General features: G+C 36.6%; 2 protein-coding genes across 3 annotated transcripts; one reads left to right on the top strand and one right to left on the bottom strand.

The window, feature by feature from the left end:
- Nucleotides 1-5,186: 5,186 nt before the first annotated feature.
- LOC133785139 (uncharacterized) lies at nucleotides 5,187-5,933 on the top strand. Its single transcript, XM_062224395.1, has one exon. The coding sequence runs from the start codon at nucleotides 5,187-5,189 to the stop codon at nucleotides 5,931-5,933; it is 747 nt and encodes a 248-aa protein (XP_062080379.1).
- Nucleotides 5,934-11,575: 5,642 nt separating this feature from the next.
- Nucleotides 11,576-12,491, bottom strand: LOC133782212 (mitotic-spindle organizing protein 1B-like). Of its 2 annotated transcripts, none has more exons than XM_062221436.1 (2): nucleotides 12,277-12,491; nucleotides 11,576-12,069 (listed from the first exon to the last, which is right to left on the bottom strand). In XM_062221436.1, the coding sequence occupies exon 2, from the start codon at nucleotides 12,037-12,039 to the stop codon at nucleotides 11,872-11,874; it is 168 nt and encodes a 55-aa protein (XP_062077420.1). In that variant the 5' UTR covers nucleotides 12,040-12,069; nucleotides 12,277-12,491; the 3' UTR covers nucleotides 11,576-11,871. The 2 variants fall into 2 exon arrangements, with proteins under 2 accessions (XP_062077420.1, XP_062077421.1); XM_062221437.1 differs by having other exon boundaries at nucleotides 12,191-12,337.
- Between the last annotated feature and the right edge of the window lie 11,950 nt (nucleotides 12,492-24,441).

The following is a 24,441-nucleotide window of genomic DNA, read 5'->3' as shown; positions in this document are numbered from 1 at the left end:
CTTGGTATTTCAAGTTCTCAAAAATCAAAGAAAATTGTCTTTATCTCGGCTGGGATGCTATCATCTGATGTTCCTGTGTCATCTTTACTAAAATATGTTGCATCCAGTTCTCGGATTGTTCCAACAGAATGGACACAATCAGCAGGTAAATCCAATGGAAAGTTTGAAAAATTCATTCCAATCTGTCATTTTTGTAGTAGGAAGGGTCATATTCAACCTAAGTGTTTTACTCTTATGAATTTTTCCAAAAATGAATATTCTGAGAAATTGAATTATTTTGATAAATTCAAAAGAGTAAAAAAGGAAAATGTTCAATCAAAGAAAATATGGATTAAAAAGAATAATTGTTTTGCTGGTGTTACTAGTGAATATGATAGATCTGCTTCTTCATATTTGTTGTATTTTGACAGTGGTTGTTCAATACATATGATAGGTGTGACAGTCAAAATCCCGTGATCCGTAAGGGGAAAGACCGGGTAAGCTGTGCAATCCCACACCGCCTGGGGAAGGTCAAGTGTAATGATTCTAAGACTGTGTAGGTATGGGACTACATAGTTGAAGAGGGCTTAAATGGATTGATAGGTACTACCTATATTAGGAAGATGCATCTTCTTTTCGGTAGCCCATCACTTGAGAACTCCATGGTTAAGCGTGCTTGGCCTGGAGTAATCTAGGGATGGGTGACCTCCTAGGAAGTTTTCCCAGGAAGTGTGCGAGTGAGGACAAAGCACGCTGGAAAGACTTGTCTTGGTTTTTAGGGCCAGTCGTCATTCCAGAAAGCAGCCATAGTGACGTGGGGCGTCACAATAGGTGACAGGTCTATTCTTACAGACATAAAACCTATGCATTGTGGATCTGTTACTTTTGGGAATGGAATTGAAGGTAATGTTCTTGGAATGGGTACTCTTCACTTTGAAGGGTTGCCTAGAATCAAAAGAGTGTTACTTGTGGAAGGACTTAAAGCTAACTTGCTTAACATAAGTCAAATTTGATAAAGAGAATTGTTTTGTTTTAAACAAGAATGGTGAGAATGTTCTTGAAGGTTGTAGATCTAATGACAATTGCTACACTCTTCTGCCGTCTATCATGTGTCAATCTGTTGTGAGTAACAACACTGATGTGTGGCATGCTAAACTTGGTCACATAAATTTCAAAACTTTGAAAAAATTGTCACATACAGGGATTGTTCGTGGTTTACCTAAGCTAGGTAAAGAATCTGATGGTAAGTGCAAGAGTTGTCAACTTGGTAAGCAATTAAAAATTACACATAAAAGTGTTTCTGACGTAAACACTTCGAAAGTATTAGAATTGTTTCACATGGATCTTATGGGTCCAATTCAAATTGAGATTTTAAATGGGAAAAGGTATATTTTTGTTTGTGTGGATGATTTTTCTAGATATACTTGGGTGGATTTCTTGAAAGAAAATCTGATACTTTTGATGCATTTAAAACTCTTTGCTTAAAATTAAAAGTTGAAAAAGATTGCAACATTGGAAAAATTGTTCGTATAAGAAGTGATCATGGTAAAGAGTTTGAGAATACTGTCTATGATGATTTTTGTAAGTCTGCAGGTATTTCACATGAGTTTACAGCTCCCAAAATACCTCAACAGAATGGAGTTGTAGAAAGTAAAGACCGCACTCTTCAAGAAATGTCTAGAATAATGCTAATTAGCAAAAAATTGACCAAACGATTATGAGCAGAAGCAATTACCACTGCTTGCTATATCATAAATCGTGTTTTTCTCCGTCCAGGTACATCTAAAACATCTTATGAAAATTGGAAAGGTAAGAAACCAAGTGTGGCTTACTTTCATGTGTTTGAATGTGTTTGTTACATTTTTAGAGATAGATAAAATCTTGGTAAATTTGATGCTAAGAGTGATGATGTGTTTTTATGGATACTCCACTAACAGTATGGCTTATCGTGTGTATAACATGAGAACCCAAACTGTAATGGAGTCGGCTAACGTTGTTATTGATGATACCAGGGATTTTTCTGAGTTTTTTAATGAGGAAGAAATTGATAGGTTTATTGATGAACCTACTGAAAAACACGAAGAAGCTTTTGTCAGTGATACTACTGTTGAAACGTCTGGTCCATCTGTTCCAACAGATCACGAATCCAATGAAACAGATTCTGGATAGACAGAAAAGAAATTTCCAGATATTATTTCAGATGAAGTCCAAAAGGAGCCATCAACCAGAGTTAAATTAAATCATCCAGTAGATTTAATACTTGGAAATCCAAAAGACAGTATGGTCACAAGAAGAAGGTTTAGTAATGTTGTTCAATTTGTTTGTTTCTTATCTTTACTTGAGCCTAAAAATGTGAAAGAAGCTTTAATTGATGAAAATTGGATTAAAGCTATGCAAGAGGAATTGGAACAATTTTTTAGAAAAAAAAAGTGTGGATTCTTGTGCCAAGACCATTGCATACCAATATTATTGGTACAAAATGGATTTTCAAGAATAAATCTGATGAATTTGGTACAATTGTGAGAAATAAAGCAAGATTAGTGGCACAAGGATACACACAAGTGGAAGGAATAGACTTTGATGAAACATTTGCACCTGTTGCAAGACTTGAATGAATTAGATTATTATTGTCTATTACTTGTTTGATTGGTTTCAGGTTGTTCCAAATGGATGTCAAATCCGCATTTCTCAATGGGATCTTGAATGAAGAGGTTTATGTTGAACAACCCAAAGGGTTTGAAGATCCACATGCACCTAATCATGTTTACAAATTAGAGAAAGCTCTTTATGGTTTGAAGCAAGCCCCTTGGGCTTGGTATGAGAGACTCACTCAATTTCTTATTTCTCATGGATACAAAAGGGGTGGAGTAGATAAAACTTTATTTATCAAAAATATTAAATCTAACATAATTATTGCTCATATTTATGTTGATGATAATGTGTTTGGTTTTACTTCTGACAATGAGGTGCAGGTATTTGTGAAACAAATGAAAGAGGAGTTTGAAATGAGCATGGTGGGAGAATTGACCTATTTCTTAGGTTTGCAAGTCAAGCAATTAGATGAAGGGACATTTGTTTCTCAAAGCAAATATGCTAAGAACTTGGTTAAAAAGCTTGGACTTGAAAGTTCAAAGTTTGCCAAAACACCAATGGGAACGACTGTGAAGTTATCCAAAGATGAAAATGGTGTCAAAGTTGATCCTACACTGTATAGAAGCATGATTGAGAGCCTCCTTTATCTCACTACTAGTAGACCTGATTTGAGTTATAGTGTTGGTGTGTGTGCCAGGTACCAAGGAAATCCCATGGAGTCTCATGTTGCAGCTGTCAAAAGAATCATTCGATATGTTCATGGGATTGTTGATTATGGTATTTGATATTCAAAAGAAACTAACTCTAATCTAGTGTGTTTTAGTATCATATTGGGCAGGTAACACTGATGACAGAAGAAGCACTAGTGGAGGATGCTTCTACTTGGGAAATAATCTAGTTTCTTAGCACAGCAAGAAACAGAATTCTATTTCACTTTCAACAGCTGAGGCCGAATACATTGCAGCAGGAAGTTGTTGTGCACAAATTTTGTGGATGAAGAAAATGATGATGGATTATGGGTTTGATATTGACATTTTAACTATTTTTTTGTGATAATACAAGTGCAATTAATATTTCAAAAAATCCTGTGTAACATTCACGTACTAAACATATTGATATTCGTCATCATTTCATAAGAGAATTAGTTGAAAATAAAGTTCTTGTCTTGGAATATATTGAAACACATAAACAGATTGCAGATATTTTCACTAAAGCTCTTGATTGCAGATATTTTCACTAAAGCTCTTGATTCGGTTCGCTTTGATTTGCTCTGAAAATCTTTGGGGGTTTGTTCACTATAAATTTTCTTGTTATTGTGTTGTCACCCTTTATCAAAAGTGTGTTGTTTAACTTTAAGAAAATTGTCAATTAATTTGAAAATTTTGTTATGTGTCAAGCTAGATAATATAACTTGTGTCTATGAGCTTTTTGTTGTATATTCTTGAGAGAAAAATAATCAATTCCTCCTAGGCATATTCGAGTAAATCACTCATTGTTTAATGTTTGAGCTTCCTTTTGTGTAGCATTGTTTCAAGCTCCTATGCAAGAATAGAGCTACCTACATCAGTGTGTGAAAGTCGTCTTTTGAGTAAGTTGGAACTTTGTAATTCGGAGTTATAAGGAGGATACGCTATCATAGAAAAGGGCTACCACTGGTGTAATGTGACAGCGTCTTCATGGGTTACAATTATTTACAATTTCGAAAAAAAATTATTTGTCATTGGGCAATGTTCCCTTGCATACACTGTCACACACTTATGCTTGAAACTATGCAAGAAAAATTGTACACAGTTTATAATAAAAAAAATGTGTGTGTAAGACTCATACATGTTTATTGGTTCACTTAAGAATATGTGCTTGTGACTGAATTGTGCTTTATTTCTCTCGAATATTCTTTCTAATTTTTTCATTTTCACAAGTGTTCTTATCCATGGTATACACTAACACTTATTTCCAGTTGCTTGATTTTATTCTTATCAGGATGCCTCTCATTGATCAAAACAAATATTTTTGGTTGAGTTTTATTTTTGTGCAATTTTGTATATAAAAAATATAATATATATATATATTTGATTGTCAAGGAAATTCATGGTGGACCGAATCTTTGTGGTAATTATGTGAAATTATGCATTTATTTTGTGTGATTTAATATGTTCTTTGTCTCCAAGGAATTTATTTTGTCCTCTTACTCTATTTGGAATACCATGATTTGTCTCTTTATTGTTTTGTACTTTGTTTAGCATTTTTTTTAAAGAAAAAATATATAAAAAGTGGGGAAGTTCAATAAGAAGATCGTGTGGGGTTTTTGGTTACCTTTTTAGTGTTGGCATTCTCTATGTATTTTATTTCCTTTTATAAAATAAAATCAACAAAAAATGGTAAGTTTGTTATCTTGATCGTGTGTCATAAGGTTTGTTTCCTTTTATTTTTTAAATAATAAAAAAAAGAAACCTCTTTTTGCCGTGGGTGTCCTAAATGGGAAAGTTATTTCCTTAAAAAGCTTGTCCCTACCTACTTTCTCCTCACCCACGATCCCTCTAAGTATCTCCTTCTTCTTCTTCTTATTTTTTTCTCACTGGTTTTGTAAGTGTTTGCTGCTTTTCAGAGAAGGAACAATGGTGAAAACTCATGGAGCTTCCTCTAAAAAGACCCCTGCTTCTCAACCCAGAAAGGTACCCTTTCCATCGCCTCCTCCATCTGTGTCAACGACACCTCCATCTGCTCCAGCACCAGCGGCATCTGTTGGGAAAACTCCCAAATCCAAGGCGCGCAAGAAGGTGTTATCCCTCTCTACTGAACACCCCATGGTGTTTCCAGATATCACGGCTGATATTGTCGACGTCGCACCACCATCTGAAGTGGTGGTGCCTTCTCGAGCTAAAAACCTTTCTCCTTTTCCGATTGAATCGTCTCTGGCGGCTAGGGCAAAATCCAAATCTGTTTCATCCTCTTCCAAAGATGTTGCTGCTGGGTTACTCAAGCTACCCATGAAGCCAAACCAGTCCAAGAAAAACTATGTGGCTCCCAAAAGGAAATTGGGGTTGGACTCATCTTCATCTCCTTTGACTGCTGCCAAGAAAAGATTGAAGGCTCATCCCCCTTCTCCATCTTCCTCCGAATCTAACCCTGAGGAAGAAAAATCTGAGTCTGAAGCAACCCATGATACCACCTTATCTGATGAATCTGTTCCTGACAATGCAAAATCAGAGGCTGAGTCTGATGAGCCAGAACAAGAAGACATTGTCCCTTCTGAACAAGAAGCTGAATCTGACACAGAGCCAGTTGCAACTCCTTTTTCATCCAAGGCTAAAGGCAAGAGACCTATTTCTAATTCTACGCCATCTCCAAAACCTCAAGTGTAAATTTCAAACCTTATTCTTCAACTTTTGTTATAATGACAATGCTCATGATATGGTTCTCTATGCTCAAAGGAAATTTCTCATTGAGAGAAATTATGTCTTGAGTGATCATCGACCTTATGGTGTGCTAACAATGCTTCAAGATCGAAAATGGACAGGTTCTTTGGTTAAATTTACTGGTTTTGTGGATAGAATAGTCAAGGAATTCTATGCCAATCTTACTAATGAAATTATTGAACCTAAATCTCCTCTGTATTGTAAAGTGGTTGTTAGGGGCCATTGGTTCTCTTTTTCTCCACGAGATATTGCCCATGCTTTGCATCTTCCTCTTGATGTTGATGATGATGATGATGATGATCTTGCCTCTCATGACAAGGATGCGGTTATCACTGAATTAGTAGGGCAAAAAATTGTATGGCCATCTAAAACAGTCATCTCGATCACTAATCTCACCTACACTTATGCTGCTCTCCATAAGTTTGCCACAACGAATTGGAAACCAACTTCTCACACCGCAACTATCTCATTTGACATGGCCTCTTTTTTGTACAAAGTGGGGACCGGAATTGGTATAAACTTGGCTATGTTTATCTATGATCAAATCATTGGATTTCAAAAAGGTAATAGGAGAAACTTGAATCTTCATTTTCCTCAAGTTATTTATAAACTTTTGAGTATGCAGAAAAAAGATCTCCAACGTGATCAAGAAGACTTGGTGGCTCCCACTACTGCTGCTTCCTACAAGGCCTCTGCTCCAACTACTGAAGCCACTGATGCTCCATCAACCAAGAAAGTCAAGCCTCAATCTCTGAAGTTTGCCTCGAATGGCATTCCTATTGAATCCTCCTCTGTTCCCATAGATTCAGGACTTGTTGCTACAAAATTAGCTGTTGTTCGAGCCTTTGTTGATTCTTTGGCTGCTCGAGTGATGACGATTGAAGGACCGCAACGTTCTGTGTTGGATGTTGTTCAAACTCTCTCCAAGGATCCAGTCGTTTAGTTTTACTTATTTTTATGTCTTTTTTCCTTAGAACATTGATGCTTTCTTTTGTTTTTTGTTTTATGTTTCTTTGGCTTTTTTGAAAGACACAAAGGGGGAGAGTAGATACCTCCAAAAAACCTGCTTTGTTTGTTGTTTTGTTTAACTCTGGACCTTCTTATTTTGAGGGGGAGTTAAGTCTAGTTTCTTTATATGTTTGTTATAAGTTAATGCATGTTTGCAGGGGGAGTTTTTTCTCTTTACATGTAACTAACATTTGTGTTGTAGTTTTTTGAATTAATTTTGTCTATCAAATTGCCAAAGGGGGAGATTGTAAAATCATTTATTGGCATATTTGACAAAATTAATTAAAGATGTATTTTCGAAATATATTGTGGGGTATTTTCGAAATGGTTTGGTGTGAAATGTTTTCTAAAAATCAGATTATTCTATATATGTTAAAAGAATAAATATATAATTTCCTATAAAAGATTATCTTGTCTTAACTTTTGTATATATGGAAATTATTGGTATTTATTTCTTGATCTGATTTGGTTGTCCAGAAACCGTGTACAGCTTGCAGAGATAATGTATATATTGTTTCCTTATTTATTTAAGGAAACTGGGTTTAAAAAATTGTCCAAGTTCAATGAATCTGTTTGAACGGAGTGCCAGTCTGTTTGAACAGATTCTGACTTTCTTTTTTGGGAAGATTTTCTATTTATTGGCTGATCGGTTTCTGATTTGTTTTCCACGACCTAAAGGGATTCTAAAGGGTATATAATCATCCATAGGTCGTTGGTTTTTTATCATCTCTCTTGGTGTATTATTTTCCAAATATTTTCAAGTTTTAGAGAGACTTTTTTATTATGTGAAGAACTTGAGTCCAGTTTATTACAGTGTACTTCTGTATTGTTTTCTTTGTGCTAATTGTGTAGGTTGAAAACACTTGGGCATTGTTCATCAAGCTTCGGGAGAAGTCTTGTTCGTGAGTCACTTTTCAGGAGGAAAAGTGCAAGTGTTATGATTTGAAGGGAGTTCAAGATCTTAGCACTTCAAAAATTTGATTAGGAGTTTAGATTACAACAGTTGCGACAAATTCAAGAGGGAGTCTTTATTTGTATAAGTCAATTTAGTTTTGTAATCGTTTAGATATTCTTCTAATAAATTTCATTCTCTGGGCGTGGCCCCGTGGACTAGTAGCAATCTGCAAAGATTGCTGATACCACGTATAATTTCGTGTGTTTTTTACTTTATGTTCGTTTTTATCTTCTGGTAATAAACTATTTAAATATATCTGGTTTCTGTTCAAACAGTCTATATGTCCGTTTAAACATTTCTGTAACAATTCAGGAATTAATTATTTAATTTGAATAATTAAGTTGGTAATCTTAAAAAACGGAATTTCAGTTGGAAAGGTTGAAAGTTGTGAAAATAGATTAAGGAGTAATGCCTCTTCTTGAGCAGCTTGAAATTGGAGATTGCCTGACATTGCAAGAGATTCCTTCTAATATAGAGCACCTGCCAAACCTAAAATCTCTTATGATTACGGACATGACAAAACAATTTGTAGCTTCTCTACAACCCAATGGATGCCCTCATTATTGGAAAATTGAGCATGTAGCATATGTCAGCATCCACTACAAATATGGTGGGTGGGATACTGTGAAGAAGTACAGGTTGGGTGAACCAGGCTTGTTGCAACTTCTTCAATGATTGATTGTCTAAGCCAAATTGACAGGTACTAAATTGCCCACTTAATTTGTTGGATGTATAGTGAATATAGTTATTATTGTAAATATAGTTATTGCTGAAATTGAAAAGGAAAAAAATATTGTTATTGTAAACAATGCCTTTTGATTTAAAACTACACATTTTTCACTGGAATAGAAACTGTGAATATTAAACTTGTTTACGTATCACTCGAATAGCATTTTTTGTCATCTTATTGTTGTGCTTTGTTAACATTATTATATTCATAATTGTATTCCGACACTTTGAGATCAAATTCGATCTCTTTTCTTTGTATTTTTCACAATATTAATCAAAGAAGTTTCTTTATAAATGGGGAACTTATTTACTTATATTTATTATAACTATTAACAGTGGCATAATGTTATGAAATGATAATTTGAATAATTGATGTGGCTAAATGGGTGTTTTTGTTTATCTATCTACCTTTGTAAATGTTTCCTTGTGTATTTAATTTGACTAAAATTTATATATATATATATAGGAATATATCTTTGTTAGCATGTATACCCTGAGATCACAAGATTGAAGATTTATATATTAATGAGTTTGGAGATTGTATAGAGAGGAACTCTCAAGTACTTGTAAAGTTTTAAGTTTGTGGGTTATCTTGTTCAATTTGATGTTTGAATGGAGAGAAACTTTCATGTTACATCTAGTTTGTTTCCATCCCTTAGGGGCGTACAGGAAACATAGAATAGCCTCTTCATGTCCATAGCTAGCTACAAGTCTACAACCAGGAGTAAATCATGAAAGGGTTGTACTTGAAGTAACACTATTTTAGTGATGTAGTTAGGGTCACAAGGAAGCGCTTGCAGCAAGTTTCCAAGAACACATGGTGCAAGCTCATCATAATGTTAAAGTCACTGAGGTGGTCCTTGGGATCCAGTCGTCCCATCGTACTTCTAAAGCACGAGGATTCTGAAGTTTAGTGGAATGGCTGCCTCTTATATGTTCTTTTGTAAATGGATCGCCTTACTCTAATCTGAGTCAGAGTCAGAGATTGTAATATCATTCATAGCTTATTGTTTTGTACAATTGATAGTTTGATAAGAAATTGGGAATGATAACATTGTTAAATGTTTGAATTAATATTTAATAGTAGAGAATGAATTCTTAGTTGTCTTAATTTTCAGATTTTATTACGATTATCTTGTTTAGTACTTATCGTGTAATCAACCCTAGCTACCAAACAATATTATTGTAGCAAGGAAAATAATTATTAAGCTTGGTGAGCTAAACAAAACACAACAGTGTCAACCTTTAGCAACAAAAACAAAAGCAAAAACCGAACAAACAATATACACACAAGAAAAAAGAAAGAAAGATAAAAAATGGTAGCCAGACTCAAAACTACCAGTCAAACTACCTAACATGGAAGCCCTGCTCTCTTTTCTCTTCCATTAAAATGCTTCATCACAGTGCCCTTCTCTGAGTTAGACACTCTACAAACTAACAAATTACCAAATTTTGTGTCTTGGTAAACTAGGTGTTAATACTTGATAGATGCTAGGTTACAAAAATGATCAACAATGAATAACACAATTCCGGTGCAAATATTTTTTCGTTGCCAAATATTAGATATAACTATTCTGATCTCCAATCCTACAACTTTTAATAAATATACTATAAGTATTCTTTATGAACACACTTTCCATACAGAACAGCAAAAAAGTTGCTCCAAAATAAAAATATCTAGTTTGAAGATTCTATAACAGCTTTTTCCAAGGGAATAATGACACTTACTACTTCAAACTTATCTCTTACATCTCAGGAAGGAAAAGGGATAATAATGTCAAATCAGACTAATATTTCATCCTTGAAACAATGACACAAATATAAAGATCGACGACATTACAAGACTGATGTCTTGATTCCAAATTTTTAATTTAGAGGTAGTTTTGAGAAATGCTAAAAAACATAAAAGGAGAATCTAGTAAACATATTACATATATATACAATACATAGTTCATAATTTTTTTAAAGTACAAAATATACGTGTTCGTCCACACAGCCACACATGACACATGCTAATGTCAAGTTTGAGAAAACCAGAGAAAAATCATAGAGAATCTGAGAATTAAAGCAGAAGAAGTTGATGTTTAAATTAAAATGTGAATGCATGGCCCAATATCCATCTAAACCTTGGCTTTCTCTATTAATAATAAGGACTACAACCAAGAATACTACATAGAAACTTAAGAATATTTGAACAATATTGCACCTACAGAAACAGAAACTTGTCCTTGACAATTATAAATCTAACCAACTTCAGAGAGCTCTGCTAAACTAACAACAACCGTCAGTGGAGTGGCTGGGCTCAACACTATCAAGCCTTACGTTTTCGCTAAATAAGTTCACAGCAGATAGAGTGACAGAGATTATAAAAACATCACACCTCTAAAGCCAATGTTGAACTAATAAAAATAAGTGTATCAAATGTCAGCAACACGTAATTGTTTGCAAATGTTCTAGCCACCATTAAACTAGAATGTTTCTTCTACCAAAGCCTATAAGCCTTCAGTGAAGGAAACAGACATTACAAATTTTAAAAGAAATGTCATTAAGTAGTTTTCATCACTAAACCAATGATGTGTTAGCTCAGAGATTAAGAAGTTTCAGTGAAAGAAGTACTTATTTAGTACTTTATCAACATAAAAAACAAAAAAAATTTTAAACAAATAAAAATGAAAAAAAAACGCACTCTAACCAAAAAGAAAATGTATTAAAAACTTTCCACATCTAGTTGACAGGAAAAATGAAACTATCATACATAACAAGTCTAACACAAGTAGACTCGGGCCAAAAACAAGATATCTAACATAGAGCAACTATGAAGTTCAAGATCTTAGAACATTCCTTAACTCATTCGTACGAAAAAAAATGTGAATAATTTTTATATTCAACTAAAGCAAAAGGAAAACATTTATGTTTTTTAATTAATGTATGACATCCTGACGATGTCATACCATGTTAAATAGTAATAATTACCCACAAAAAATATTCAAATTCATTACTGATAATTCATGTTCCAACTCTAGTGCACCCCCTGATTTCACCATTAACATAAGCAAAAGGGTTTCACAATTCAACACAACACACACGCAAAAGGGGGAAATGGTGTTGTTATAATGGAAATGAAAAACCCGTTCAAGTCTAAGATGACGAAGGAACCGCAACTGGTGTCACCGATGATGACATGGTTTCTCTTCAGAGTTCCTTGACGACAGCAGCCAAAGCCTCAGGGTTGAGACCCAAATCACAGAGAGCAATGAGCACAGAGAGGGTATGACGATCAAGCCCTGTGTCAAGTATATTGGACATGTGAAACGCCAGGTCCAGAGATTCCCTAGCAATTTTTGCAGCCTCGGCACCCATGTCCAAGAAAGCTTTGTTCAAAATCAAAACCTGAAATACATTTTTTATTCGTTAAAATCTGAGTCTGATTAGAAAACTCTAAATCAATCGAATCTTCAAAGAAAGGAATTGGAATTTAAGAACAAATTTGATCCACCGAAAGTGAATTTACCTTTTATGGGGTTTTCGGTAGAAGATTAAACCAAGAATTAAGAAAATTTGAAGAGAGATTAAAATGCAAAAGAAAAGAGAACAAACCAGTTTGAGAACGATGACGAGAGTCTTGAAGAAATGACTTCGATTTTAGAGATTGGAGATTACGTTACTTTTTTATACTGCTAAAGGGAAATTTGAGTTTTTATGCTTATAGGAGTCCTAAATTTAAAAAGAAATGCTAGTTCTTCTCGTTATCTAAAAAAAAAATGTTAAATCTTTTTACAATACCTAAAATACTTTTCTCAACATTTTTTTCATTCACTTCTTATTTTCACTTCTCCCTCTCAATTTATTCCGCTCAACTCTCTCTCTAGAAAAAAAATTCATAAATAAGATAAAATATAATAAAACTCAATGTAATAGTAAATATTTCTTACTTAGGACACTAAAATGTTGCATTTCGAACAGATCTGTGAATAATTTTTTGATTTTTTTTGCGATTTTTTTTTCAGATCTAAAACTTTGAAATCTGCAGAAAATCGACGTGGTTCGATGGTGCTCGATGCTAGCTCGATGGGGCCTTCAAAATTAAGATTTTCATGAAAAATTTGATGTTGCTCGATGGTGGTTCGATGGTATTCGATGCGATTCTTGCAAGATAAGTAATTTTTCACTCGGGTGTCCGTTTTGGATGAATTTTTTTTTTTTTTTGGATATTTTTTTTAAGATCTACATGTTTGAAATATGTATATACTTATTTGAGAAATTTAAATCTTGAAAAAAATACAAAATGCAAAACATACCTCATGTTCAAGATATGTTTTGGTATGTTTTCAAGTTATAAACTTTGAAAATGTAGATGTGAACATCTAAAACGTGTAGATCTCAAACAAATACCCAAAATAAAAAAAATACAACAAATGGACACCCGAATGAAAAATTAAGTCTCTTAAAGAATTGCATCGAATCACCATCGAGCCACCACTGAGCAACCATCGAACCACCATCAAACAACGTCAATTTTTTCATGAAAATCTTGATTTTGAAGGCCCCATCGAGCTGGTATCGAGCACCATCGAGCAACAATTGAGCAAAGTCAAGTTTCTACAGATTTCCGATTTGAAAAGTAACTCAAAAATCATGCCCAACTCGATGGTTGCTCAATGGTGTTCAATGCCCCATCGATGGGACCTTCAAAATCAAGATTTTCATGGAAAAATCGACGTTGCTCGATGGTGGCTCGATAGTGGTTCGATGCAATTTTTTTAAGAGACATAATTTTTCACTCGGGTGTCCATTTGGGGTGATTATTTTATAATTATTTTGAATATTTTTTTGAGATCTACACGTTTTAGATGTTCACATACACATTTTCAAAGTTTATAACTTGAAAACATACCAAAACACATCTTGAACATGAGGTATGTTTTGCATTTTGCATTTATTTCAAGATTTACATTACCCAAATGTGTATATACACATCTCAAACGTGTAGATCTTGAAAAAAATACCCAAAACGGACACCCGAGTGAAAAATTACATATCTTGCAAGAATCGCATCGAATAACATCGAACTACCATCGAACATCCATCGAGAAACATCGATTTTCTCATGAAAATCTTGATTTTGAAGGCCCCAATAAGCTGGCATCGAGCACCATCGAATCACGTCAATTTTCTACAAATTTCAAAGTTTCAGATCTGAAAAAAAAAATCGCAAAAAAAACCCAAAAATCATGCCCAAGTCTATTCGAAATGTAGTATTTTAGTGTCCTAAGTGAGGAATACTTGCTGTTACATCGAGTTCTATTATATTTTACATTACCCATGGATTTTTTTTTCTAGAGAAGGAGTTGAGAGGAATGGGTTGGGGGAGAGAGAGAAGAGGAAGTTGATGGGAAAAATTATGAAAGGGGTATTTTGGGTATTGTAAAAAGAATTGGCATTTTTTAAAATGATTTAAATGCCTAACATTTTTTTTTTGACTTAGAACCCCTCAATAAGCATAAAATCTCAAATTTCCCAATTTAAAAGGAGAGCTAGAACTTGTTCCAAAGGCACTTTGAACCTGCCATAAATTAAAGGGATTCTTTCGTAAATACTCATTTTTTATGATTTTTATATTTTTACATTCCTTCATTTTTTTTTACATTTTTACTAACTCAAATTTTCAAAAATACAATTTTAATATTTCAAAATTACAAAAATATAATTTACATTAAACATCAACCCACAAAACATAACGTTAAAAAAAAAACAAGAAAACAACGCAATAACAATCTCATAACAACACAGTGCAACTCATTGCAGCTACAAAAAAAATAAAAAATAACACAAAAACAACATCGTAAAACTCATTTTTAAATTTTAAAAAAGCAACACGCTGCAATACAATATCAACAAAATAACTTAAATACAACACGACACAATAGCATAGTGCAACCGCAGCTACCCAAAAACAAAATCGAAAAAATTAAAACTACATTTTTTTAAAAATAACTAAACATGACAATAAGCTAACATACCATAGGTTCTACCTCATTTATTAACAATATTAATATTGGAGACACTAATTCCATCAAGCCAAAAATTAACTAAAAAAACAACTAAAACAACCGCAAAAAACTTATCATTGCATTCGAAAATGTATCAATAATAAACTTAATATATATATATATCAAAACAACTAAAAAATAACACAAAAATAAAATGATATTAGACAACTATACATAAACCTAAACATAAACAATACAGTGTTGAAAAAACAATATTAAGTCAACTAGACATCAACCCCACAAAATTAGACTCAATACATTGCATTAACCTAATATAAACTAAAAAACAACACCAAAAAGCCTAAAAAGATTACTAAAAAATATACTAAATAAAAAAACCCAAAATATACAAAATATAATAAACTACAAATATACCGAAAAACATTCAAAAATGATTTTTCAATATTATGTTGGATCTGGTGCAAGCACAATAATCACAAAAGATAGTATTCTTTTTTATTTAATAATTTTTCCCCTACACATTACCACAAAAATTAATATTCTTATTTGTTTAATAGTTTTGCCCCCACACCACCTGTCATTATCCTACTTAATAAATACACATGTATATACACCAATTAACATGAAATATTATTTTAAAGTAAGAAATAAAAAAATATTTATATAAGATGGATATATACTAATGTAGGTGGTAGAGGAACGTGTGGCTCCAAGTATTTGGCAAAATGTGACTAGGCCCAGGTAGCAAAACAAAAGCTTGACCTGTCTACTTATATATACATACACACATATAACATGTATATTGACTTATTAGCTTAGCTTTAGTTTTTTCTTTCGTTTTCTAAACATATATATTATACAAATATAAATTATAGTTCATCATACCCTTCAAAATTACTATCACATCATCCTCACTCTGCAACCTTTGAAACAACTTCTTCAACAGACTCAACCTCCTCTTGTGGTGGCTTTCAACCAGGAGAGACTCTCCAGCAACGAATCCAGGTCTTGATTGAGGAGGCCCATGAGAGCTAGACTTAGGTCATTTTTTTAAAGTCTTCATACGATTACTTCCAGGCTTCGGTTACTCGGCTTGGGTGATGGTCTTCCGTATAACTGAAGAAAAAAATGTTGGCACCGTAAAAATAAAAAAAATTATGCCCAACCGTAAATTTGTAAATTATCTTTAGGAATCGATGTGTTATGTCAAAATCTCTTAATCAAGTTACTTTTGGTTGACTTCTAATCTAATGACTAGCAATGTACAAAATTAAATAATAATTTTTTAACCTTTTTATTTATTTAAACTTAGGGGCAAATTTTGAGTTAACCGGTTAGTGTAATCGGTTTAGTGTACTTGTGGCATTTTTAACAGAGAAAATGTCATTTTATTTCTTGGTGATCGCGACATGTGTTGAGAATTGTGCCCTTAAAGCAATTGTAGTTGACAATTGTTGACTTTTGATTTGGGCAATGACACGGAGTCAAAATAACGACAAAGAAAAAAGAAGGAAATGAAGAATGAAATCAAATGGGAAGAATGTGACACAAATGATTTATAGTGGTTTGGCCCCAACTGTGTGGTAATAACCTACGCCAACTTAGTGTTCTTATTGATGTTGAATCCCAATGTCGTGATCAAAGAACTAGGGTTCTTGAGTATCACCAACCTTAGGAGAATTACAATTTTTCGGTGGATAATCACACTATGTTCTCTCTATGAGTATTCAAGTTCCAGGTTCAAAAGTAAAAAAAGTCCCTTCCTTGAGCCCTCTCGCGTATATTTATAGGCTCAAGGGGGTTACATGGGCCAATGGGCCTTAATTATCCTTAATATCAGCGTATCAAGGCAATAAAGAGAAAATATAATAAATGTAGTTATTACAAGATTACATATCTTTAAAGGAAATAAATCGAAGCATACGACTAGACTAGTCGCATCTAATCGCGAGATTTGATGAGGCAAAAAACACCTGGTCGATAAGCGAACAACACTCCTTCATTTTGACGTGCCACGTGCCAACCACGTGTAACAAATTCTTGCCACGTTATCAGGAGTTATTTTCGGGTAAACATTTGCCCCCCAAGTTTATTTTACTGCGACCGGAATAAAGTATCTTAGGAGACTGACCCTTCACATACCCCACTAAATTTGTTAGAGCCACACATGCCTTCTCGAAAAAGGCAACCAATCATGTCTTTTCAGTTTCCAAAAAGTTGTCTGACGGATATTGCGTTTCCCCATGCCTTGAAAAATTAATCTCATTATTACCTCTTTTACAGTGCCACGATCAATATAAATAACCCATTTTCTTCACTTTTCACTTTTTACCAATCTTCTTGTCTTCAAGAACTCTGAAGAACAAAGAAAAACAAACCCAGAAAACTTCGCTGATTCAAGGTGCGCCTGTCCATTCTTTTGAAATCTTCACTCCAATCTTTCATCCAAGTAAGCTTTCTGGTCGATTTTTTTTTTTTTATGTTATGTTGTGTTGTGCAATGCCAATTTTTCCTTCATTTTTTATTTCTGAGTTCTTGAATATCTCTATCAGTTCTTGCAAAATGATTTCGGGGTAAATGGGTATATTGATTTGCACTGAGTTTGGTAGGAAAATAACACTTTGCTCGGATGATGAATTAGTTGGGTAGTTAGGATTATAACTTTAGGGCGTGAAATCGAAGTAAAAATTAAATTTCTAAGCTTGTAGAAAAAACTAGGTTTTTCCCCGCCCTTTCAGAGTCGAAAAGTATTTCCTGAATAACTGTTCACTTTTGCTTTTTAATCCATTTTCCAAACTGTTCGTATGAAACATAGTGTTTTTGTGAGAATGCTTTTGGTCGTATAAAAGCTTAACTTTTATACGCGAGAAACGTTATTCCAACTTTTAACACAAGTTTTTAGGTCGTAGATTCTCATCTCCCCTTCTCTGTTCGCAGATTTTCATTCAAGATCCGTGGGGAGGTGAGAGGCCAATTGACGACGACCTGCTTGCACAACTGCTAGTGGACGAAGAACATCCGTCGCTTCTTATTCCAAAAATCCCTTTTTCTCGAATTCCACCCAACAAACCTCCTTCTAGTCCATTCACAATGGGTAGAGTAAAATCCACTGCCCAAAAAAAAAAAGAAACCATCAAAACCTTCTGAAAATCAGCCTGCTCCTCGAGATGAGATTCCTTTGACCAGTGGTAGAGCCGAAACCACTGATCCCGAAATCCAAACACAAGCCCATCTCCGTAATGCCATTCGACCAGACGTCGAATGGTACCTTGCTCCCCCTAGCACAATCACTGCTAGGATGGTAAATAATTTCCTCAGCAAGTACGGACTTTCTAGGGTTTCTTTATTCCTTCCTACCACCGACCAACAAGCAAACCTACCTGGTGGCGCCTTCAGCGCCTGGTCGAGGTACCACATTAAGGTAGGAGAAATCCTGCCTCTTCATCCTTACTTCCAGGGAGTGGCCAATTACTTCGGGGTCGCTCCCTTCCAAATAAATCCAAACGGGTATAGAATGATTTCCGCACTCTATATCCTTTACAGCCATAAAAAATGGCTTGTCCTTTTGCCTCACGAGATCAACTACCTGTTCGATCTCAAATCTAACCCCAACCAGGACAGCAAGGGGTTCTTTCATCTCTTCCACCAGGAAACGAACCGCACCTTCCTGAGTGAGACTACCTACAATTCTAATGTAGGAAAGTACCACCAGGAGTACTTTTTAACCACCAACCTAGTTTCCAACAACCTAGCCTTCACCCAAGGAGGTAACCTCTTCATTCTCATGGTCATTTATTTTCTTTTATTTTATTTGCATTTTCCTTAGAAAATTATTTCTCTTTAGGTCCATGGCTGCGACCAGCTCCTACTCCAGAAATAGAGCTTCGAGCAGCGCTACTGGCCAGCATGACTGACGTAGAAAAAAGCGTCAAACAGCTGGTCACTGAAACCAACCTAAGACTGGTCGGGCTTTTGGCACCTCACCAGGACGTGAGGGAAACCACTGTGGGGAGTGCCACTAATGAAGGTGTTCCAGAACAGCACCCAGATGTGTCACAACCCCCAAGGAGGAGGACAAATGGAGTGACAATCAGGGAACCCTCCAGCACCCCGCGAGTAGATGCTCCTCGAGCCCCTTTAGGGAAGGGCAAGAAGAAGGCTTCTGAACCCTCTGTACCCATCGACGAGTCTTCAGATGAGAACGGTACTGATCTCTCACTTTTAGATAGTTTTCCTATTCCCTGTCACTTATTTGACGGGGACGACAACTTTAAGTACACTCCCACTTTAGATTCATACTTCTTCATGTCAGAGAGTGAGTGTAACACTAGTAAAGTATATATTGTAGTGACCAGTAATTATAGCTCGGGTATTTTACTTACAATTGCCTTTGTTTCCTTTTTTGACATAGCACACTCATTTATTTATATTGTATAACTGTTTGTGCACTTGCCTTCTTATAGACATGCCATCTGAAGACATGTTCGACCTCTACAGTGCGCCTGATGCTCCTGTGAGCAAGAAGAAGGCGAGCAGGAGACATCGCGGGGAGTGCAGCAAAGAGCCTCCAGCCAAGAAAACCCGCACTGAGGACCCTCCAGCAGCCGGTCCTTCAAAAAATATAACACCACCTTCATCTCCCCTCGAGCAGCAATCTCCGCCTGCACCGGTCAAGTCGACCCCTCCTCCACCGGCTCCTGCCGATCAGACACAGCCAGCTGCCCCTATTCAAACAAGGGATGACTTATCGAGTCGCGTTCTAAGATCAGTCAAGGACAGGATGACAAGGATCCTGAGGCACGAGCACAGCCGAGAAGCCATGGCTGGGACAGAGTCGATGGATGTCGACCAGATCTTGAACTGCGCACTAAATAAGCTTGCCAGTGTAAGCTGTCTCTTCTTGTTGAGACTCAATCTTTTTATCTATTATAGTCATTTTAACTTTTGTTCTGATTGCAGGCAATACTGACCATGACTGCCGGTCGGCTCTGCTCGGGGGTCATTACTGAGCAATCCAAGGCATCCGAGCAACGGCACGCTGAGGAGCTTAAGGACATTGAAGCAAAATATATAGAGCAGCTTGAGGCGGCTCAGAAGGCAAATGCGGCATTGCTCGAGGAGAAAAATAAACTGGCCGAGGCGATGGAGCAACAACAGGCTGCTCTGAACAAAGCCCTTGAAGCAAAGGAGAAGTACAAAGAGTCCCACCTCACCAATTTTCGCGAAGCCAAAAGACTTGAGGCGGACCTGATCGAGAGCAGGCAAGAGGCTGATAAGTTGGAGGCTTGCATCAACGATCTCGAAAAAACCAACGCTAGCAATCTGGAGAGGTACAAGGGTGCCACGTCCAAGTGCTTCTATGATTTCTGGAAACACAACCAAGGGGTCAATTTTAGCTATCTCTCTGAGCGCACGAGGCAAACAGAAATAGCCCGGTGCGTTGCTCTCTTGGAGGAAGAAGAGAGAGTGAAAACCCCAGCCTCGCCCGAGATCTCTTTGGCCACTGGCGTTGAAGGCGTAGAGAATGAAGCCAAAGCTGCAGTCGACCAGGAAAATCCACAAGACCCTCCTACCTCATGATTTTTTTTTATCTGTACTTCAAGACAATTATATTTATTACTCCACAGGCAGCTTTAACTTTTAACAGACAATTACATCCGAGCAGTAACTGCTTGTGGTGTAAAAGGTTTCCTTTTTGATATTATAATATTTTCATTTTATTATAATATCTGTTCGCATGACCGAACTTAGCATAGTACTTTGGTTTGATTTAACAAAATACAAAATTTTGAAAAATACTCTAAGTACCATAGCATGCTTTCACTTATTTTGCTCGTGTGTTTTCATACCTGTTGATATGCTTTGCTTACTAGGTACCTTATATGCCCCCCAAGTGATGGAGGAGCTTTAGGTCCTCGGTCACTTGCCTTGACTGAAACTTGTTCGAACATTTTTGCTCGTAATAAAGACTTGTAAAAATGATAATACAGCAAAATAACTCACGTAATGAGCAAATACTTGTAATAAATACAATAGTTGGCAAGAATGACTGGCTACGCACAGTACCTTTTATTTCTTGTAATAAAGGGACAAAACATGTCTGTACAAGTTATCAACAAAATGATCTTACACTTATAAGCGATCAGTCACATAAAATGACCAACCCTTTTTCATAACTTGTAAAAAGTAAAATTAATACAAGCCAATTCTTTAAGAATAATTGTTTGTTGATAGTACTTGCACAGGTGTTGTCCATTCCAATAGCGAGGAATGAGATCTCCATTTAAGCGAGCAAGTTTGTAAGTGCCTAGATGAAGGACTTCTTCAATTTGGTATGGTCCTTCCCAATTAGGTCTGAATACTCCAGCAGCCTGGTCGCGGGTGTTGAGGAAAACCATTCGAAGTACTAGATCTCCGACATTGAATTTCCTTTCGCGTACTTTAGAATTGAAATACCGGGTGACCTTTTTCTGGTAAGCTGTTACTCAGAGTTGGGCTTGCTCTCATTTTTCACCGACCAAATCTAGAGATTCCATCAATAGCTAGCTATTAGAGCCTTGATCGTACATTATTCTTCGATGCGATGGCGGATCTAACTCAACAGGCAACATAGCCTCATATCCATAAGCTAAGGAAAATGGAGTATGGTTTGTTGCTGTTCGATGGGAAGTTTTGTATGACCAAAAGACTTCAGGCAATTGTTCTGGCCATGCCCCCTTTGCTTCCTCAAGCCTTTTCTTCAGAGTATCCGTTAGCATTTTATTGACTGCCTCGACCTGTTCGTTTTCTTGAGGGTGAGCAACTGAAGAAAAGCTCTTGATAATTCCATGTCGCTCGCAAAAATCTGTGAACAGATCGCTATCAAACTGGGTGCCGTTGTCTGAGACAATTTTTTTAGCAATCCATAGCGACACACGATGTTTTTGACTACAAAATCCAGCACTTTCTTGGTCGTTATGGTTGCAAGTAGTTCAGCTTCGGCCCATTTAGAGAAGTAATCAATGGCCACTACGGCATACTTGACGCCGCCCTTTCTTGTGGGCAGAGATCCGATTAAATCTATGCCCCAAACTGCGAACGGCCACAGACTTTGCATCTGTTTTAACTCATTAGTGGCTGCTCGTGGAATTTTGGAGAACCTCTAGCATTTGTCACACCTCCGTACAAATTTCATCGAGTCTTCATTCATTGTTGGTCAGAAGTATCCTTCCCTTAGGATCTTTTTTTATAAACTCTGCCCCCAGCATGGACCCCACAAAAGCCTTTGTGGACCTCTCTCATCAATTCTTTGGCCTTTTCTTTCGAAATACACGTGAGGAGTGGCATTGAGTATCCCCTTCGGTACAAGATTCCATCGACCAGGATATACCTAGCAGCCTGCTGCTGAAGGGTCCTGGCTTTGTTTCTGTCCGTTGGCAACACACCCTTCGTCAGGTACTCTATGTAAGGTGCCATCCATGTATGCGCCGCTTGAATCACCAAAGAGGCCCTTTCTGTTTTGGATGCTTGGTGTAGATAGTTGTTCAACTGGCACTATGTTTAGGGTGTTAGCATCCTTGGCACTCGCCAACTTGGCCAAAGCATCAGCGTTTGAATTTTGGGTCGAGGTACTTGCTGGAGAGTGTACTTATCAAACTGCGCCAATAAATCCTTCGCTTTATTCCAGTAAGCGACCATTTTTAAACCTCGGGCCTGGTATTCTCCAATGATTTGATTGACCACCAACTGAGAGTCACTATAGATATCAAGTGACTTTATGTGCATGCTTCTGGCTAACCGTAATCATACGAGCAGTGCTTCATACTCGGCTTCGTTGTTAGAAGCAGTGAAGTCAAATATGATTGCACAATGAAATTGATGCCCCTCAGGCGTTATCAAAATCACTCCTGCTCCTGCGTGGTGCTCATTAGAAGAACCATCTGTAAACAACTTCCAAGAAGGAGTTTGGCTTTGAGACTTAGGCTCTTCAGGCCCTTCTGGTTGCTCGCTGTCTGGAAGCCCAGTGAGTTCTGCGATGAAATCGGCCAGAGCATGTCCTTTTATCGCTCTTCGTGGCAAGTAAGAGATATCAAACTGCCCAAGTTTGACCTCCCACTTCAATAATTTCCCTGCGGCTTCTGGTTTCTGCAGAACTTGCCGTAGAGGTTGGTCGGTCAAAACTGTGATTGGGTGACCTTGGAAGTATGGCCACAATTTTCTGGAGGCTAAGATCAGGCTATAGGCTAATTTTTCAATAGGTGGATACCGTAGCTCCACTCCTATTAGCCTCTTGCTTACATAATAAACAACCTTTTGCACGCCTTCCTCTTCTCTTACTAGGACAGCACTAGCAGCGTATTCTGTGATCGCCAAGTAGATGAACAAAGTTTATTTATCAACCGGCTTTGATAGAATCGGTGGCTGCGACATGTGAGTCTTTAAGGCTTGAAAAGCCTGTTCGCACTCCTCCATCCATTCGAATCACTTGTTGCCTCTAAGTAGATTAAAAATTGGGACGCATTTGTCTGTCGATTTAGAAATAAATCTACTCAGAGCAGCAATTCTTCTAGTCAAGCTTTGAACATCTTTGATTTTTGTTGGCGATTTCATATCGACCAGGGCTTTGATCTTCTCAGGATTGGCTTCAATTCCTCGTGAGTTTACTATAAATCTCATGCATTTCCTTGATCCAACTCTGAAGGAACACTTGAGGGGATTTAGCTTCATCTGGTATTTGTTCAAGATGTTGAAGCACTCTTCCAAGTCCCCTATGTGTCATTTTTCCTTCTTCAACTTAACCAGCATGTCTTCGATGTATACCTCCATGTTTGTTCCTATCAGCTCCTTGAACATGTGGTTGACTAGTCGCTGGTAAGTTGTACCAGCGTTTCTCAAACCGAAGGGCATTACTGTAATGCCCCGAATTCTCTGATGTGGTTTAATGGCGGGATTAGTAGGCCGGGATGGCCATACTTGTTTAATTATGCCATTAAATTATATTATGTATGTATATGTGAATTATATTATAATATGATGTTAAATGCATGCATGTGGGTCCACATTTTTAATTACAGGGGTGTGATGGTAATTTCGCCCGTTGAGGGTATAATTGTATGCATGTCGATGATATGTGTTGAGACCACATTATAGTGTGGGTTGGTTCGAGCTATTCGGCACGAGACGATCTTGGAATATTGATTAGCAGTTTAGTCACAATAGGTTTAAGTGCGGGGCTCGGGTTGAGTCTCGGGGTGATTTTAATGATTAGAGCGTTACCGGGTATTAAAGGGTAACGGGATGTGAATTGTTGGTGTTTGAGATTATTGAGAATAGCGGGAATTGGAGAGCGTTAATTATGATTAACAAGATAGGAGAAAAATACCAATTTTGCCCTTGCGAGCCTTTAGAAATCTTAAAGTGACTTAAGGGTAAAATGGACATTTCACCCCTAAGATAGATATAATTAGTGTTGGCTAAAAGAAGGTAGTAAAAACAGAGCAAGTTTTTGAGTTCTCCCGTACCTTCTTCTCTTCACCTTTCTTTGTGATTTTTGAACCAATCTTGAGGATTCAAGCTTGGGAAGCAAGCCTTGGGAGTTTGGGGGTGTGTTCCACCATTGAAGAGCATCATAAGCTGAGCTTTGGGTAAGTTTCTAACCATAGAATGCTCTGGTTTGCCCTGTTTTGGTTTTGTTTTGCAGCTGAGATTTCTAGGGTGAATTCTTGGTTTTGTTGGGAGTTTTGGTTAGGGTTCATATGCTTGTGATGTTTGG

Source organism: Humulus lupulus, chromosome 6, assembly GCF_963169125.1.
Source record: "Humulus lupulus chromosome 6, drHumLupu1.1, whole genome shotgun sequence".
NCBI classification, from domain to species: domain Eukaryota; kingdom Viridiplantae; phylum Streptophyta; class Magnoliopsida; order Rosales; family Cannabaceae; genus Humulus; species Humulus lupulus.
Note: the sequence above shows the minus strand (reverse complement) of the source record. Positions and strands in the feature narration are given on the sequence as shown.